Genomic DNA, 20,349 nt, shown 5'->3' with positions numbered 1-20,349 from the left:
TGTTCAAATCTATGTAACTTTTTAACCACATAGACTGCTGAAATTTAAGAATGCGATGGATTTTACTCAATTTCAAACCATTTTTTAAACACTGTTTTAGATTTCTATAGTGAATGACATAATTCGTTTTTTTATTTAAATTAGGAATTAATTTTTTTTCTTTGGAATTACCCAAACAAACGTTTTCAGGACAGAATGGCAAATCTGAATGAGAGTCATGCAACTCGTTAGGGTATTCGAGATCAACTTCTAAAATTAAACCATGATCAGCGTCATCAGATATATTAAAGTCAGTATCTGTATTTACCCATTCAAATTTACCGGTAGGAAGACATTGAGACATAGCCCACCCGTAAAGGTTACCCATCAAAAACATAAATGTAAAAAAGGAGAGCCAAGTTCAATACCTACAAAAATTATGCTTGGCTGTGGGGTTCGCCGCAAAAAGAATGGAGATTTAAATGAGTGCCAAGTTCTATGCAAAATCCAAATATGTATTTATAGGAACAAAATAACATTATAAACAAGTATTAAACTCTTTTCTTTGCTTTATTGGATACCTATAACAATTGCTGTTATTTAAAAAAAATGCGAGATCTTAAAGCAGGTTAGATTTGACTTGGCCAGTTTTCATTACATCAGTCATTTTATAAAGTTATTCAACATATATATTTTGTAATTCTGATAAAAACTGGCCAAGCCAAATCTAACCTGCTTTAAGATCTCACATTTTTTTTAAATAACAGCAATTGTTATAGGTATCCAATAAAGCAAAGAAAAGAGTTTAATACTTGTTTATAATGTTATTTTGTTCCTATAAATACATATTTGGATTTTGCATAGAACTTGGCACTCATTTAAATCTCCATTCTTTTTGCGGCGAACCCCACAGCCAAGCATAATTTTTGTAGGTATTGAACTTGGCTCTCCTTTTTTACATTTATGTTTTTGATGGGATATCAATACTTTTTGTAAAGAAAACTAGGCAGGTATTGAGATTTAATGTTTTTTCTTGTGTTTCCGCTGCATGTTTTTTACTTCTGTTCTTTGTATTAATTATGTGGTGCCGCGCGCCGCCAACGACACACCGTTGGCCGGTTGTTTAGCGCGTATTACAGGTTTTTTGTATGGGGACCCCCCCTATTTTTTAACTTTTTTTTATTTTTAGATTTTTTCCTACGCTTACACACAATTACCGAGCTGGATTCCAAATTTCATCCTTCTAGGTCATCTGGAAGTAGGTTAGGTTTAGGTACTATATGTCAGTCACAATAAAAAAGAAATTTGTATGGGAACCCCCCCTATTTATTAACTTTTTTTTGTTTTTAGATTTTTTCCTACGCTTACACACAATAACCGAGCTGGATTCCAAATTTCATCCTTCTAGGTCATCTGGAAGTAGGTTAGGTTTAGGTACTTATATGTCAGTCACAATAAAAAATGGTTTTTTTGTATGGGGACCCCCCCTATTTTATAACTTTTTTTAATTTTTAGATTTTTTCCTACGCTTTCACACAATAACTGAGCTGGATTCCAAATTTCATCCTTCTAGGTCATCTGGAAGTAGGTTAGGTTTAGGTACTATAGGTATGTCAGTCAGTCTTAAAATTTACGACTTTTTGACCTTCATATCTTTATAACCGTTTGAGCTAGCTTCATGAAATTTGGGCTTCTAGATGTCCTTATGGATATAATTAAACACACGTAGTTTTATGTGTTTACGTTAAAGATGTTTTGAGTTATAGAAGGGTCAAAAGTGGCACCAAGTGGTTCGTGTAATATTACACTTGGCGCTGGCTAGCCAGTTCCTTTGCTTGAACTTGGCTTGACACGCTGCCGCGTGTCTAGATTTGCATCAAAGTACATAAGAAATGACGATGGGATATTTTGATTATAATCTGTCAAAAAAATATTATTAGCCTTCGCATATCTATTACTACATTGTGATATGCCACCTCGAATATTTTTCGCTATAAAAGCTATTTTATCGATATCAGTTAGGAGTTCTAGTTTTATTTTTGTAGTTCTTAACATTGCATCCCAACTTAATCCCGGAGCAGTATAATAATGAGCGGGGTCTAATCCATACGTCTTAAGACAAAGGTTTCTAAAATTTTCAAATATATCAGTTAGTAATAAAACATCAGTTTTTAAATATAAATCAGAATAATCACCCATATTTTTGCATTGAAAATGAGACCAAACATCTTTTGCGTGATCATAATCCTCCTCTGAGATGTGACTATCAGACAAGGAACTAAAGAAATCATCTTTAGAGGGAAGAGCTGTCAAGTTTAAAGAATCGTATGATGACATGTGTTCATAGGGATATACACCCTTTCGTAATAAGCGTTTAAAATCCTCCTCGCATGAAAAATTCAATTTTAATTCATGAAATTGTTCAGGCAACAAGTTTTTTGCCAATTTGTCAAGACTACTGGACATAAATTTAAGTGAATCAACAAATCTCAATTTAACTGTGCGATTATTTATTTGCAAGCTCTTAGAAAATGAAATGTATTTCTCTTTGTTCTCTGGAATCAATTCAATGTCGCCTTCCACCAAACCAAGCCCATGTACTATAAAATGACTATCATAGTTACACAAATTATGGAAAAATACAGGTACAAAATTAGGTGCCCTGTATTTTTCAGAACAAAATTTATGTGCCACTCCTTCATAAATACCAGTATGGTAATTATAGGAAATGACTGAATCCTCGTTTAAATTTTTATCACAAATATAGCATGTACTACTCTGAGAAATATGCACATTATTTGCATTAGATAAAGGCAATGGAGTTTTTACAAAAGTATTTCTCCTACAAATGGCCTTTAAGTCTTGTTCCATATACTTCATAAATTCCTGGGTGCAATTTTTACCTTTATATGTTCTGTACACTGACAATTTATCATTATAAGAACATTTAATGTAGTATCCAAAACTATATACCTCATGTTTTTGTACATTTGTTGTTGAGGATGTAGTAGGATTAATTTTACCTGTTTGAATCGGGTTTAGAAAGGCCTCGAAATCAGCATAAATAACAAAAGGTACCCTTAATTTACGTTCATAATTATCGAAAGTAAGTATATTGGAGGAAACGTTTTCATTGAACCAGTTTTTCTTTTTATCCTGTTCTGAAGGTAAATGTGTACAAACATGGAAACAATCGTTTCTTTGATGATTCATTAAATTGTCGCGAGTTGTAAAGTTCGACAAACAACCATCACAAATATGTGCGGCATGCTGTGTATTTGATAATTGTTTAGATACTAACCTAGATAAATTTTTGATATAGCAATAATGTCCCTTACTGTCTTTGGATATGTACAATAAGTTCAAGTGGGTAGCTTTTTTGCACTTTGTTAAGTGTAATGGGCCTACTACGTCATGTATTTTACTTTTCGAATTGTATTCAAGACCAAAAACGTTTATACTTATATCATTCATTTTTTCGAATTTCTGAATATCTCCAACTTTAAGTGGGAAAGTTAAATTTCCAAAATTTAATTTATTTTTATGCGCTATATACGATTTCGTAGTGTTTGAACGATGACTTGTAGGTGGATACAAGCCTGACAATACAGCCCATCTAAAACATTCATGATCACTATTTTTTACATTAATAACTGCTTTTCTGTTCTGAATATCACGTGGTAATTCGATATAGGAAGAACCACGCAATGGATTAAATTTGTTAACATTGACATCTAGATAGTTAAATTTTACTAAACTCCATCCACTATCTTTTCTCTCAAAGTTAAATAATTTTGTTAATATATCTTTAACAACTGACTCGAAAATCTCATCTTTGTCGCTGCTAACATCAACTACATTGTTACATAATTGGAAATCAAATGTATTATTAACTTGTTTGCTCTCTTGAGTAAAATCCGCACTTAAAATAAAGTTTACTTTTAAAGCATGGTGATCAGTGAGGGAACGATCCAATAATGCAAAGATTTTATCTTTATTTCCTAGTAAAATAGATTCGGGAGTAAATGGTTGGTGAACATTTTCTTTTAATAGTATTCTGTAAGTGGCCACCCTATTCTTAAAAGCATTTTCAATTAACTGAACATTAACCCATTCAATGTCAGCCCTTAAAACATTATTTTTGTGAAGGTTACTATTTAAATGATTTTTAAAATATCTTTTAGAGACAAACTTATTACACACAGAACATTCAATTTCATGATTATTATTTGTACTCACAATGACATCGGGAACTGGTTCGGATGATGTTGATGCGACAGGTTCAGCAGCTGCTGGACGGTTTTTCTTCAATAAGAATTCTTCAGTCTCCAAAACTGCAGCTGTCCTTTTTACTCCCCGTCCTATTTGAGAAGATCTATAACAATACAAAATAAACATAAATATCTTAATGTGAGATAAAATAAAAATAATTACTAAAATGGTTGGTTGTATATACTAACGTAAGTCTTTTCGACACTGCTGACAATAGGCTTGCATCATCAAAACTCCATCAATCACATCTGATGACTCAGTATTCCCCTTGGAATTTTTTATATGTCCATCACATGGTGTATAATACGGTATAATATCAGAATCTTCCAGTAACGAGTGAGGTAATTTGTTTGAAATGTACCACATTCTTATATTTCTATGAAAATATGATACAATAAATTCTTTACTTAATTCCTCAATCTTATCACGAGGCAAGGTGAGACCAATATGATAATAAGTAAACACCATTATGGAAAAGGATATCACAATACAAGCACGGCACCAAAACACTGAATGATATGAACTCGAGATACCCCGCTTATATAACCAGTCCTCTCCCACCCCACGTTTATCCTAACAATAAGTTCAGGTCACAACAAGTCAGGGACCCATCCTTTGTTAAACAGGTACCGGTTAAGAGTTATAAACATGTATGAACAGGAATATTTTTACTTACGCCTCTCGGTGAAGTTGGCTCACAAGACGGGCAGCCTCGCATAGATCTTCATTTTCTTCTATTTCTTCACAGAGTCTGATAAGTTCAAGATCGTAGACATCACAGCTCAAAGAGTCCATTATGAAATGAGAAATCATACAGTGCTTTCTTTCATTTAAATAGTTGATTGACTACACGTATAAGATTTCTAAGAGTGGGGACTGTGACCTTTACAAGTGAGAAGTTTAAATTAATACTTGTTGTAATGTGATACAATAAAAATAATCTGTTACATGGAAAATGTACTTAAGGAGAGGTAAAAAATGAGAAATACGTTAACACAATCATTAAGTTACTACTATCATTAATAATTATAACTATCACTGTTTCTTATTATCTATAAAATATTTCACACTACTGTCCTTAGAAGCTAATTGCTTTGTTATGTTATAAATAATATTTCGCGTATTTTGTAGCTCCAAATCGTCTTCCAACGCAAAATATTTCAATCTGAAGTCCGCATGCTTCCAGTGTTCCATGGGTGGGATGTTTTTAATTGTTTGCATATCATATATCTCGATTTTAATCAAATGTGATGCATACGCCCCGTCGTCTTGTCCGGATGATAAGTTTGCAACACCGTCTGGTGAACTTTTGCTCACATTCGAAGACCGTTTCACAATTTTGGGTTGCTTTTTAGGTCGTTCAAAGAAACTATCGATATTGTTTCCTGAACGTTTCTTTGCGATGGCTTGTTTAACTTTGAAACCAAGCGTACCCTCTTCATCGCTTGATTCGTCTTTATTATTATCCGGGTAGTAATAGTTCTTGAAAGTATTTTCAGTGAACTGAAACAATATAAAACAATAATTTACACACTGTCTACAATCTTGATAATTAAAACACAAAGAACACAAGTAAAAACAAAACAAAGTAAGTTACGGTAATAAAAGACATACTTACATCCATTGTTGGGTCTTTCTATAAACACTTAAACACTTCACTGTTGAATTAACACTATATTTCTATATACTGCAATAGATACAAGGAGCTCTGATACAGTGGACTGCCACGACGGTAATACTTACTCAAACTCATTTCTCTTCGGCTTTTATACTGTGTCACTATGACCAGGGTACAGTACCGTTAAAATCATGTCTCAACAAGTTCATCTAATACATACGCTCTCTTTACTAAAACCCAAATTCAAAAGCATAAGAGGAAACAATAAATCCATTGTCGGTATAAAATATAATAGATGTCTACCAATAAAGCAATTATGCTGTTATAACAATGAATAGCAACGCACAAGAAATGTTGACGTATTAGACTAAATCATGTTGAAACCAGTTGACACGTCTCGTTCCTTTTTTTTTAATCACACAAGGTAACATGTCTCAACAAGTTCATCTAAACAGACGTTCTCTTTACTCAAACCCAAATTATAAAACAATAGGTATAGGAATCAATAAATCCATTGTCAGCATAAAATATAATAGACGTCTATTAATAAAGCAATTATGCTGTTATAACAATGAATAGCAACGCACAAGAAATGTTGATGTATTAGACTAAATCATGTTGAAACCAGTTGACATGTCTCGTTCTTTTTTTTAAATCACACAAAGTAACATGTATCAACAAGTTCATCTAAACAGACGTTCTCTTTACTCAAACCCAAATTATAAAAGAATAGGTATAGGAAACAATAAATCCATTGTCAGTATAAAATATAATAGACGTCTATCAATAAAACAATTAAGCTATTATAACAATGAACACAAGTGCACAAGAAATGCCTCACACGCCTCGTTATTTTTTTAAATAATAGAAAGAAACAAGTAACTACGAGTTTACTTTATATCGGAAGACTAGGTGAAAGCAGGTTAGTTTGAAATGAGTTAGGTTGATTTTAGTTAGGTTTGGTCAAGTTAGGTTTAGGTTAGGTTTTCGAAGAATAAGTTAGGTTTGGTAAAAGGTTAAGGTTAGTTTAGGCTGCCAAAGGATTACTAGTGTAAATTCTACGTCAGAAGAAGGTTAGAACTGTATTCCTTATAAATCGAAATAGCTCCAAGAGGTAATAAGATAATGCGGGTTATTAGAGTTGATAGTTAGAGTACCTATGCATCACAAATAAGTACCTATCGCTAATACCTATTGCAAATAGCTGTCGCTAATACCTATTGCAAAATACCTATCACAAACACCTACAGTATACACACATAAAGAAGGCATGAATGGAGACGTCGGTGGGTTAAGGAAAGGGTCCAGGCAGGTAGTATGCTCGGTAACACAATAGCGCGCCCGAGTCGAGATCGAACAATAGAAAAGGGTCGATAAGCCTATTGTTACCGTGGTGAACAAGGTGTATTGTTTAATTAGCGTATTTCGTAAGTCCCTGAAGGAGGCGCCGGGCACTGCTGAGACCTAGCGCAATCAATTCAAATGGGGGGCTAATTGTTTTTTTTTTTTTTTTTTTTTTTTTTTTTTTTTTTTTTTTTTTTTTTTTTTTTTTTTTTTTTTTTTTTTTTTTTTTTTTTTTTTTTTTTTTTTTTTTTTTTTTTTTTTGGTTCAGCAGGGGCGGTGGCTCGGCCTTGGGGTCAGGATCGGGGACCACTGAGAGGCGGGGCCAGAATCGGGGAATACTTTCTACTCGCAGCCCTTTAATGTCCTGGTACGACACGGCCCCTACATGCTCCGTTATTTACTTGACTCATATGTATAACTTTTCCTTGGTCTTCCCCTCCCTCTCCTTCCATTTATTTTCCCTTATGATGTTGCTGATGAAGTGGTCGTGTCGTAGTGTAGCAGGTGGCCGATCGTTTTTCCTCTTCTATTTTTATAATGCTCATTAAACTTCTCCTTAATTAATCATTTGGATAAAGTCATCCATAACACACCCGCAGGGGCTGCAGGTTATAAGCAACGTTCTTATAGAGATTAAATTAAAACTAAAGTTAAATCTATAAAAAAATATTGTATTCAACTAACAGGAAACAAGAAGAATATTAATACCTACCTACCTACCCTACCTACCTAAATAAATCAATTGCAAAAAGGGTCGTATTAGTTTAAGTTGGGAAATTATTCACAACTAACAATAAAAACTTAAAACTTTTATATTATACCATTATCGTGACATAGTAAGCACCGCGGATGTGCGTTTAACGGCCCGGCACTAATCGTGAGATTGAATCTCGAGCGAGCGAGTGCACACACAGAGTAGAGTGAGACAAATCGGTTTAGAACACAAACCTCGATCGTTAAATATAATGGCGTGGCGCGTGAGCTGACGGCGCGGCGCGGCGCGGTACGGTGCGGTCAATAAGCAGTACTATTTCAATTCCTTTTTGTAGCTCATGACATCTCATATGTTGCTATCCGATGAGTATATCTGCTGTGTAGTGTAAAGGATGACTCACGTTAGACCGGGCCGTGTCAGAGCCGGAGCTCCCGGCGCTTACTCTTCTATCACCTGACAGGCGATCACGTGATGCTTTCCATAGAAAACGTTGCGCCGGAAGCTCCGGGTTGGACACGGCCCGGTCTAACGTGAATCATCCTTAATATTGGGTATTAATATTATTGCGAGTACTGCAAGTTACAATGATTTCATAATTTTGAATTACTAAATTTGTCGTTCAATTTATTGACATCGGTTTTCTAATATGTTTTTAAATGTTTTATTGATGGTGTCATCAAGTGTCCCACTGCTGGCCAAAGGCCTCCTGTCCTGTTTTCTTTTAATCAACCTTGACGTTTGAATTTTCCTACCATTCCCAGTAGGTTTAACTTAAAATCGCTGTCGTTTATGAAAAAGTGGTTTCAGCATATTGTTGGACAAACTAGGTAAACGCAATATGTAGGTTGTAAAAAAATCTTACATAACTTGTTCCAGTATTTTAAGAAATATCTGCCATATCGATATTAGAAATTTTGCCACGGCTCCAAATCGGTTTCAAAATACAAAAGTCATTAACCATAATTGCGTCGCCCGCGCCCGGCGAACATGTGTCCAATTGATTCGCGAATGCGCGCCGTTCGGCCCGATGATGTGACAGATAAATTAGTGAAGGCAGGGGTGGCGAGCAAGCAGGGGAGGGAGAGGGGAGGCAACAGTGATACGGCAGATAAGAGGGGAGATGATGCAGACGTCAGTGTATCGGGGCGATAAGCGAGAAGACTGCGCGCGAGATATTTTACAAGTTATGGTAATCGGGCGCGGTATTTGTAAATGTACGAATACCGAATAAATATTTGTTGAACACGAAATAAACAGGTGACATCTTTTAGCAAAAGAGACTCACGATTGACTTTAGGTATATCGAGGAAAACCACAGCGATATTACAAAGTTGTGATTATTAAAAGTTACAAAAATTGGTCATTTTAGGGGTTGCTTCTAATGGAACCTAATATAATGGACCTTCAAAGAAACAAGTAAACTTTTCACTTCTAAACAACGCAGTTTCATTTTGTTTTACCACTATCACAGATTGACACGATGCTTGGCGATAGCTGTTTGGTTTGGTAGGCAATATTATATTTGATCGAAATAACACTAGATAATACCTAGTTATAACTTCAAAGAAATGGGGAAGTAGGTTAGCGAGGCGACGGAAACAATAAGAGTCTCCCTCGCATTGCAGCGAGGGGGCCGGCGCGCGCCGAGCGCAGCGAGGGACCCTTTAATGGGCGACTCCCGGAATCGCTGCACTTGGTGCATCCCAGCCCAGACAACCCTAATAAGACGAACTTGTGCAGTAGTTTTGCTTCATGTAAAGAATTGGAGAAATGTTTTAATGCAGTCGGTGACAAAAGTTATAAAGACACGTATCTTATTGTCGAGGGAGAAGTGTACTGCACTTACGTAGGTCACTCGATAAGTTTTGAGATGCTCGAAATTCGAAAATGGAACACATCTGAATTATATGTTTTTAAAAAGCAAATTTATTTAAAAATAGAACACAAATTGCCGATTCGCTCCAATTTAAAAAATGAATATGTTACAGTCATTTTTCCAAAACGGTTCCCGTGTTTTTTCTTTGAAACGATGGAGCTTAACTGCGAACATTTGCGTGCTATGATATTTTATGATTTTAAATTTGGTTTATCTGAACAATTGTGTTTGCAACGATTGCAGTCAGCGTTAGGAGATTCTGCTCCTTCACGGGCAACAGTTTTTAGGTGGTTCAACGAATTTAAAAGGGGTAAAACCAGCCTCGAAGATGATCACCGAAGTGGTCGCCCGCAAACAGCAGTAACTGCAGAAAACGTGTGGACTACTGAAACGTTGGTGCGAGAAGATCCACGAATAACATACAAGGACATAGAGAAGATTCTAGCGGTCAATTCGGGGAGCGTTAATATAATCCTACATCAATATCTTGGAGAGAGGAAGCTCTGTAGTCGTTAGATCCCGCGTTTGCTCTAACAAACTGATGAAGTTGCGATTTCTGCCCTATCGGATCAAGACTGGCAAAAATGTTTTCAAAGTTGGTTTAGATGAATGGAACTTTGAATATAGAATGATAAAGAGTATTTTGAAAAAATGTAGTATAAATAGTGCTAATATCTTGAATAGTTTTTCTGTATCTCAAAACTTATCGAGTGACCTACGTATTAATGACACAAATTTTGTCTTCGGTAAATAATCTTAAGGTTATTCTTCACCAGCATAAAAGTTATAAAAAAATCCCGTAATACGACTGCAAAATACTTAAATTGGCCGAGTCAAGTGGCCTCCCACATCGTCGCTCCCTTGACCTCCACTTTTACACTTTAAGTCGATCCCCCACAAATTCATTAAACGTGTCGTCTGATCCGCGTGACAATATACCCTGCGTCCCCTTCGGAAACATTCCAGAGTTGTGAACAAAGTTTAAGTAGTAATAAAGTATTCAAAGAATGTGGCAATAAAGCGGTGCCTTACAAATCTTACAATTAGCCCCGGCGCCGCGCCGGCACGTAAACTTATTTTGTTGTTCTTCGGTTTAAAATTTAACGATCTCGTAAAATTTATATTTTATTTCCAATATCTGTAGGTAATTTTACTAGGATGCGCCAGTGATAAAGCGTAGCTCCTGCAGAAGTACGACATTGTAGCGGAAGTAGTTAAGGGAGCAGCAATAAATGAACAATGTAAGAGCTCCACACATTCAGTGCGTTACTGCGACTGACGGCACCACCCACTTGGATTGCTATAAAACCAGGATTGCTATAAAATCAGGTCGTTTACAAGTAATTGAATGTATTTAAGTAGTAAAAGCTTGAGACTTGGGACATTATTTTTAAATCAGGCTATAGGGTCAGGGTAAAACTGCCCTTATTGCATTAAATTATCCACAGTTCATCAAAACGCATAGAGGTAATCAATTACTTGAAATTGACAACTGTAAATAAATAGTTTGCAAGTATGTATTAAATAGGTACAAGGATACAAGTCATTATTTTCATTTGCATATAATATCTTGACGAAATCGTATAAGTTATGACTGTTATGAGTAGGTAGCAAAGTATAATATCTTAGAGAATGTATTTATACATACTTAATATATAGAAAAGTCTGAAACAAGTACTTCGTTAGTAACGTTATCATAAAACTTATCTTGGAATAATAGTACATTACGATACAAGATCGAAAAGAAGGAAATTCGCAACGAATGGCGATAAATTGAAACGAGATTTTAAATCAAGACGAGTTGCCAATTACCTTTTCGCACGTGCATTGTACGTATTACAGTACATATGGCCCTAACATTTTCGACATAGGCACGTATTGTGCTAATTACCGCTCTAGGGCGGTAAAGTAGCACCATAATATGTAAAGTGATTTTCTAGAACAGTTACGAAGAAGGTTGCGGACCTAAATATCGAAGGGATAGAAGTAAGCCAACAAATGTTTTAAATCCAATAAATCTGGAAAGTTCGTTCATACCAACTCATAAAGGGCTGGCGAGCTCGGCGAGAGTAGGCATTTGTTTCCATATACTTTGAAGAAGCTCCTCGCCCGAAGGCGCGATGTTTTCTCCTCGATAAAGCACCCGGCGCCATAGGATTTGAAACGATTTTTTTGGAATCCGCGCCGTCCCCCATTGTTCGCTGCACCCTAAAGTGTAATAAAAATTCTTACAGTACATTCGCTCTCCACTTTTATGGGCCGAGGGGTGCAACAAAAAATGTTACAAAACATTGTCCATAATAACTTGTCGACGGCATATTTATTACAAGTTTTGAAAGGGTTTTGTGAACAGGTGAACCTGAAGAAATAGTTCATGATTCGTACCCTTGGGCTATACTTTGCGCTTTTCCATGTTATGTTCTATTTTTTTACGTCCTTTGTCGTCAACACCATTATAATGGAGTAATGTGGCTATAGGTAGGTATTTTACTATTCGTATGAATAGTTTTTTTCAAGTAAGTGTCGTGAAGTTTTTGTAATATCTACTTTAGAATAACTACTCAAGTCCAACTAAAACCCGATTGTGTATAACGAATACATAAACTGAATAAAAACCTATATGAAATTAAGTGATTTGAATTGGAACTGGAGCTATTTCACCCTCGTTAAGCACATTGACAAATTGTAATTGGTAGATACCTTATTATAAATCAAATTTTAAGGAACATTTGCCATGTACTTTTAGTTATACCAAGTAGGGGATAATTAAATTTAATATAAATGATTTCTTTTCATACTGTCCTGGGGGTAGTTTTTTATAATATTGCTTGCTATTTTTTGAATATTATGTCTTCTATCAATAGCATATATAACAATAATAGAATTATCTAAGTACCTAAATAATGTTACGCCCTTGATAAAGTTCACATATTGAAGTTGGCAACCAAGTAGTTGAGGTTGAGTATCCCCCGCAGACTGCGTGCACCTGCAGCTGTACCGCGACGCGCGGTCGCGCTACCACGGCGCGGCGCCGGCGGCGGCGGCGGCGCCGGCGGGCGGCGTGAAGGCGGCGCTCTCGTTGCAGCAGTTCCTCGGCGCCGAGGCCGGCTTCACGCTCGACAAGCACTCCAACACGCTGGCGCTCGTCTGCCGCGACCTCGTCGCCATTCTCGCCTTCGAGACCAGGGAGCGGCTCATACAGTGGCAGGTACTGCCACTACTCATTTAAACTAAATACACAGATAAATGTGCTTCTTATCCACATCTAACACGCGTTTTTAAGCGAATTACATTATATTTACAATATAAGGCGAAAGGGACCTAGGTTTTAACCTTGAGGTACTCCAAACCGTTTCTTGGAGCAAGCTAATTAACTCTTAGTAAAAACTAGGCACTTGCTAAGTTCTACTCCTAAGGCAGCGTCAAAGGTAGTTTTTTAATCTACTTATTTAACTTGTAACAAATTCTCGTGATTTACATAGTCTAATGGCTTTGTTAGATCACCGAAATAAGAAATTTTACTGGTATCGTGCTGGTTATTTTAGAAACTGTATTATAATTTAATATGCAGGTGAAAGTGAACCTACACCTGGGCGAAGCGCGGCAATACCTGGTGGTGCTGGGCGCGGGGGCCGGCTCGGGCGGCGGCAAGCGGCTGCCGGCGGGCCCGGCGCGGCTGCTGCTGCACGAGCGCCGCTGCGCGCTCACCGCCGGCGTGCCGCCGCGGCTGCTGGGCGAGTGGCAGCTGCAACATCTCAGGTTAAACCATCACCCATTGGGCTGTATTCATTGAATTAAGCCAGAGAGGGCATACCAGACACTATGAATAATTACCTAAAGCAGATAGATACATTTATTCTTTGAAATCATGAGGCTTATTATTGCAACAAGAAAACGATTTTATAAGAAAGTCTTATACCTAGTCGGAAATGGGTTGGTCTGGGTTCCCCATGGAATTTCAGAACAAATCTTTGTACTTATTGATATAGTTTTTGATTTTCCCTGTGTCCCTTATGAAAGTTATGAATCAAATATCGAAAACATCCGAGTGCATGTCACTGTTCCAGAACATATGTAGCGTATAGATTACAAAAGGGCATGGTCATTAGAATATCCAGCACTGAGGCGTGCTATTGTTATGTGTTATGAAACATTTTATACTACATATTTGTATAGTATTAAAATCTGTGCAGGCGGTATGGTGTAGTGGAAGGCAAGTTCTGCTTCGAGGGTGGCTCCCATTGCGGCGCGGGGGAGGGTCTGTTCGTGCTAACGACGGACCAGGCGGCGACGTTGGCGAGGGACTTCGAGCTGGCCGCTCAGGGGCGGCTGTCGCCGCGGCGGCGGCCGCAGCCTGCAAGGGCTGAAGGTGAAACCACTCTCTCTTACAACTCCTCCTCCTTCTTCTTCCTCGCGTTATCCCGGCATTTCGCCACGGCTCATGAGAGCTTGGGGGTCCGCTTGACAACTAATCCCATGATTTGACGTAGGCACTAGTTTTTACGAAAGCGACTGCCATCTGACCTTCCAACCCAGAGGGTAAACTAGGCCTTATTGGGATTAGTCCGGTTTCCTCACGATGTTTTCCTTCACCTAAAAGCGACTGGTAAATATCAAATGATATTTCGTACATAAGTTCCGAAAAACTCATTGGTACGAGCCGGGGTTTGAACCCGCGACCTCCAGATTGCAAGTCGCACGCTCTCACCGCTAGCTCTCTTACAACTATGCATTACTATTAATATGATGGATCATGTTTAATTGTTTACGCTGTATTAAATACGAGTAATGCTATCTGTACTACCAATTGAAAGTAATGTCATCATTTTAATGTAGGAGCCGAAAGCCCCAAGTCCACCAAGGCGTTTCGACCGGATACTCGGTTGTCGGAGCTCAACGCAGGCGAGCGCTCGCTTCCTGCTGACTTGCGGCTAGAAGATACGTCAACGGCGAGGGGAGCAGGTTCCCCCTGGGGCTCGGGGGAGCGAGACGGCGATACAGCGTCGGTTCACGGGGAGTGGGCGTCTGGTGTAGCGTTAGAACGTTGCATGAGTTGCATGTCCAAACTGGGCGCGCTATCTCGGTCATCCACCGCCGCCACGCCCGGGACGTTCAACCCCGCGTGGACCATGGACGCGCTGCAAGAGAGCGAAGCCCCGCCGCGGCCTCCCAAGCCCACGCACCTGGAGCCCGGGCGGCAACCCGAGCCCCTGCGGTTGGAGCTCGGGCGGCGGCCCGCTCCGCCGCCTAACGCTTGCTGCCAGCCAGACGACTCCAAAGTTGGCCCTTATGAAAACTATGACGTGCCTAAAGTTCACCCTGCTGAGGTGAGATTCTTTGTTTTTTTAATTTCTAATTACCTATTCGTTATCCTACAAAACATTTGCGATTTAAAGTTGCATTTTCTGTTGGCAATTTCTTAGGTATTTACTATATTATTTACTTAGATACTTTTTTTCTTTTCAGGTGGAAGGAGAATATTACGATACCCCTAAAAGACTAAAGGAATGTCTAAACGAAGAGCTATTTAAAATAACCAAGAGCACAACATCAAACGCTATTATTTTAAAGAAACCTTGCGGATGTCTCCTCAAGTTCGGAAAACGACGAAGAGAGGCAACAGTGGTGGAGGCCGAAGAGGGTCTGGAGCCAGCGAATTGTCCATGTCGGCGAGTCACAGACTGGGCACATAGCTGGATAAAACTGCCCTACTGCAGGAAAGCCTCGACACCCACCGAAACGTCAGTACCGAACAAGGAAAATGTGACGCCGAACAGCGATCGGACAGCGCTGTATGCTACTATAGACGTTTCTCGAAAGACGAAGCGAAAAGCATCGCTAAGTGGCGAAGCGCAGAACGCCGAAGTAGACGACGGACCTCTTGCCAACTACGAGAATTTGAGCTTCGCATTATCTTTAGAACATTACGAGAATGCACGTGCGTTGTTACGAAAAGCTGGCGTGACGCAGGCTGAACTGGATGCTATTAGCGCAAACTTGAGGCCTATTGGATTGCCGGCGCGAAGTTGCGCCTGCAGCGCCTGTCGCCAGCCTACGTCGGAGTATCTCCTCATGGAGCCCGGTATCGAGCCGGGTAAGCTTAAAGCACCTTCGGGCTACACGCCCATGTCACCCATCGGCGGGTTCGCTTTCCACACGCTGCGGCTGCCCGCGCGCGCCGCAAGGAACCTCGGCGAGGAGAAGTCCGCCAGCAATCCCGCGTTGTGTCCTGCCGCGCGGGCGGCGCTACGCATAGGCGAAGCACAAGTCACCACGCGAACCGAACGTGCGCGGGTAGAGTACCGCAAGCGTTCAAGCTCTGCCGATTCCTCGCGATTCCTCGAAGACGTCAAGGAGTTCGAAGGCAGCGCTGGCAGTCGAGGATCTTCCTCATCAGTGGAGACGCTGCGAGCGCGCGCCGCGTCACCTTGCGGCTGCCACAAACTATCTGACGCCGATAGTTCCGAGGCGTCGAAGGCGCGAACGGCGGCGCCGGGAGCGGCCGGCAACAGAGATTCGTCTAGCAGTAACGACTCAGGTTAACTATTACTTTTCGTTATCTCATTACCTTTGTCTTATTATTGGCTGTTCATGTTTGTAACTTATTATTCTGTGTCCAGGTGTAAGCAGCAGCAGTCGAGCAGGCGAATTCGAGTTGCCACTCACGACAGCGGCGGCGCGACGACATTACCGCTCCGCGCGGCGCGCCGCGCTGCCGGCTGGCACCGCGCCGCCGCGCCGTGCGCGCTCCTCCGACGCGCCGAGACTCGGCGCGGCCGACCCTACACATAAATCGTCGTCGGCAGAAGCCGAGGTGCCGCTGTTATCCCTTAAGGCATTTAGAGGTACGTATTTTACAATATTTAATACACGGAAAAAAACGTTGTTTTTCCTTCTACTATTTCGTGTCAATAACCTGTCGTATTTTTGCCGCAGAAGACTAAACTCAGTAAATATTTATTGACAGGAGTGCTGGACACGCACAGCTCGTCGAGCGGAGCGTCCGACATGTCGGACTACATCGAAACCCTCTCCATATGCTCTTCTCATTCGTCCAGCGACACACCGGTCACAATGCGGTGAGTTTGTTATGTCAATCAATCTGTACAAGATTTGAATTCACGAAAATATGCATTTTTACGAAACCTATTAATAAGCTGCTTTAATATATATTATGGGCCATCAACATATTTCTAACAAAAGAAGGTGAAACACAAAGTGTGTAGTTGAGGTTGTTATTTTTTGTTTAATTTATGGGTATTTTAGCCAGATATTGACTTGAATTGCAACTTTATCAACGCTGTTTCAACTGAATCCTTAGCCTTACGAGTAATTGCTCGTAGACGTGATGGAAGTACATCAGTCATGCGGAACGAACTTGGCGGTTTGTTAATAGTGTCTTACGTTACTGCTGCACTTTAGTTTGACATATCTACTGAAGAAATGCAACCAGCGCAACTCGATAACAAATCAGGCATTGTCAGATATCTTAAATTATGTACTTTTCAGGGCGGGGCGGCAATGTGCGAGCGTGCTGCGACCGCGGTCAGGCAAGGAGTACCAGCCGCTCGGCGCGCGACTGGCTGCTACCTCGCATCTTTACTCCAACCTGCCTTAAACAGCAACTTTTACTAGAACGATTAAAACTAGGAGCCTAGCCTGATGAAAATGGTTTATAGAGAATGCCAATCGAAACTAAATTAACGTATTGAAATTATTGAAGTGACATGTTGTCGCTTCGTCATGCGATTACCGATACATTTTTATTTTCGATAGTCATTTGTCGATGAACGATTTTCAACTTAGCTATGCCTCATTTTCAAACGATTTTGATCTAAAAGAAAGTATAATTAGTTGCATATATTATGTGCGTTACCGATCAGTTAAAAATACTTGCGATAACATACTTTTAAATATGAGTATAACTACTGACTCATACGTGGTGGACTAGTAAATTTTCAAACAAACTGGAAACTTTCGTAATTATAACGTTTTGTCGGTGCCCCCGCGCATTCGCGCAATGATCGGAAGAGTGAGATCATTTGTTAAATTTTATTACAAACTTGTTAAGTGAATTGAATACTGTGTATTTCTGTACTTATGTACGTATGTAGTTGTAACTCTGTCCGTGTGTGTGTCCGTCCACTGGCAGCGCTCCGGCGGAGCCTTCTTTTATACTACTTTTATTTTATTTCTACTGATTTTCTTTGTACATCAAAATATATATGTAACATAAATTGAAACTTGGGTCTTAATATATTAGAATAAATTGCTATGAACACTAGTGAAATTGTAATAAATGTGATCATGGTGAAATTTCTAGTAATTAAAAGTATAATTCCAATTCCAATCGAAAGCAACATTACAATCACACCGCTGATAAATTGAACCATAATACTCGTTTGTTAATGGTAATGGCCACTAGTATGGGTAAAAATTTCAAAATGAAGTGTGTGTTGCTGCCGATGCCGCTTGCAGTGAGAATTGGAAATATACCATAAAACAAACCGGCGCGACGCGCAACTAAACGAATTACAAGACAGGTCTTATAAATAGTTGTTAATTTTTTATTCAAATACACTATATTAGCTTAAGATTCAGCCAAATATAACTTATTTCTAGTCATTTATACTATGTAAATAGGGTGGCTCGAGGCGGGCGGGAGGTGGGAGGGTAGGTGTACATAGACGGGTGTTGTAATATTTTGATACAGAGGTTTACGACTGTACATGAACTCGACATAGCAATAAGAGTGCAACCACAGGTGATCGAACGTGTAATATATTTATTATAGTTAATGATATTACATATATGTATAGCGTAGAGCGGTTAGTGAAACGAGCGGCCCGCGGCCGCAGAGGACCGCATTTCATATTGAAACGACAACTACCTATTTGAACAATTATTTGTGACACTCATCTTAAATAAAATAGGAACAAAACTCGGACTAACTGATAAATATGAATTTATAAATTTCAAGAGTTCAGTGATAAAATATTGCTGAGTTCTGAATTGGCATCGGCATCGAATAAGAATAAAAATATACGGAAAAGAGAGTTATATTTTATCTATTTTAGAAATGAAGACGCCTCGCAGAAAACCCCTGTACTTACATTTTGTAATTACCTTTCTAAGGATAATTCCGATTTTATGAAATGAATTGAATTTGTACCTAATATTTACTTCTAAAAGTAGCTGAGGATTTTCCAGATGATAACACTCGTAATCACAGTGTTAACCTGCAATTTACAAATTTTGACATGTTTTGTACTTACTGTTTATAAAGTATAATAACAAAAGTAGGAAAATATTGTTTTTTAATGAATGCTGAGTTACAAGCAAATCGTACTTACATGACATTCATAACCGGAATTACGGGCGCTTACTACACTGTTCCATGAGTTCCATGACTTGTCGATGAGATATTATATTATGATATAAATGAGTGGGGGTAAGGGGGGTGCGGGCCGCGGGAAGACTGGATAGTGCAGGTTGTGTAGAGTGCGCTAGCAACTGAATTTATATTTAATTAATGTTAACAAACTTGACATTTCTCAATAAAACATGACTATGAACATTTTGTTTCATTTCAAGTTTTCCTCAACCTATCATGGTAATAAATACCCAGTCTCGTTCGGAGATTATATTTAATTGATACAATTAAACTACTTGTGGACAAATAAGTACAGCAGGATAAACAGATATTAAAGTTAGAATTATCTAAAGGAAATCCTCTCCTCTAAAAAGATACATAACAATTAATTCAGGAGACTGTTGATACGAGTAAAATGTTACCATTAACGAAGCTGAAAGTGACCAACAACGCCAGGCACCAACACGATTTCCTTCAAAAATGTTAAAAATGACGCGACTTTATCATCGTACGACATTATTCTTTGACTTAACAACCCTAATTAGCGACTCGAGACAAAAGACGGTTAATGAATGGGCTGCGCGCGAGTGCGAGCGAGACGTAACACCCGTCCAAACGACGAGGAGGGTCGCCAATTTTCTTGAAAGGATCCTGACAAGATTTAGTTTTTCTTTTAGCTTTTCCTCTTCATGATAGATAACGGATCCGTTTTTTACGAGTCAGAAATATTGACAAATAATGTTTCGTGTTCGGGCTGGCGGCCAAAAGTTGATTAATGATGAAAGGGAAATAATATAGTCAGCCGGGGTAGCTTGAGGAGGCAATTATTTGGAGAAAAAAATAAGATTAGGTGCGTGACACGCAGAACATTCCCTCAGAGTGTCACTTACGAAGTAGTACCTACCATCGCCAACACCGTTAACGTACATCGGTGGACTAACCGAACCTAACCTAGCAATTAGCGTGCAGATTTAGCGTAGTAGACGAACTGTAGTTTCAGAAGTATCAAAAAAAACCAGGCCCAGGTTCTCAAGCGCCGTAAATATTCGTCCTTGTTTAAGGACTACGAGTTTGCGCTCGCAGTAGAGGGCCCTTGGTCAGCCGACATGCAGGCCTTTGTGAGGGCTCTGTCGGGGCCGCTGATTGACGCCACAGGGGACCCCAGAGTTGGC

At 39.2% G+C, this 20,349-nt stretch overlaps 1 protein-coding gene across 1 annotated transcript in view; it reads left to right on the top strand.

Annotated features, from left to right (window-relative positions):
* Nucleotides 1-17,422, top strand: part of LOC134672650 (uncharacterized) — a 35,117-nt gene extending 17,695 nt beyond the window's left edge. The window contains exons 3-10 of the mRNA XM_063530607.1: nucleotides 12,780-13,012; nucleotides 13,376-13,563; nucleotides 13,998-14,173; nucleotides 14,641-15,131; nucleotides 15,271-16,342; nucleotides 16,425-16,649; nucleotides 16,772-16,883; nucleotides 17,314-17,422. Coding sequence (XP_063386677.1) covers nucleotides 12,780-13,012; nucleotides 13,376-13,563; nucleotides 13,998-14,173; nucleotides 14,641-15,131; nucleotides 15,271-16,342; nucleotides 16,425-16,649; nucleotides 16,772-16,883; nucleotides 17,314-17,422 — 2,606 coding nt within the window. The remainder of the gene's footprint in view (nucleotides 1-12,779; nucleotides 13,013-13,375; nucleotides 13,564-13,997; nucleotides 14,174-14,640; nucleotides 15,132-15,270; nucleotides 16,343-16,424; nucleotides 16,650-16,771; nucleotides 16,884-17,313) is intronic.
* Nucleotides 17,423-20,349: the final 2,927 nt, after the last annotated feature.

Source organism: Cydia fagiglandana, chromosome 17 (assembly GCF_963556715.1).
Source record: "Cydia fagiglandana chromosome 17, ilCydFagi1.1, whole genome shotgun sequence".
Lineage (NCBI taxonomy): Eukaryota > Metazoa > Arthropoda > Insecta > Lepidoptera > Tortricidae > Cydia > Cydia fagiglandana.
This window is presented reverse-complemented; position numbering and strand designations above follow the sequence as displayed.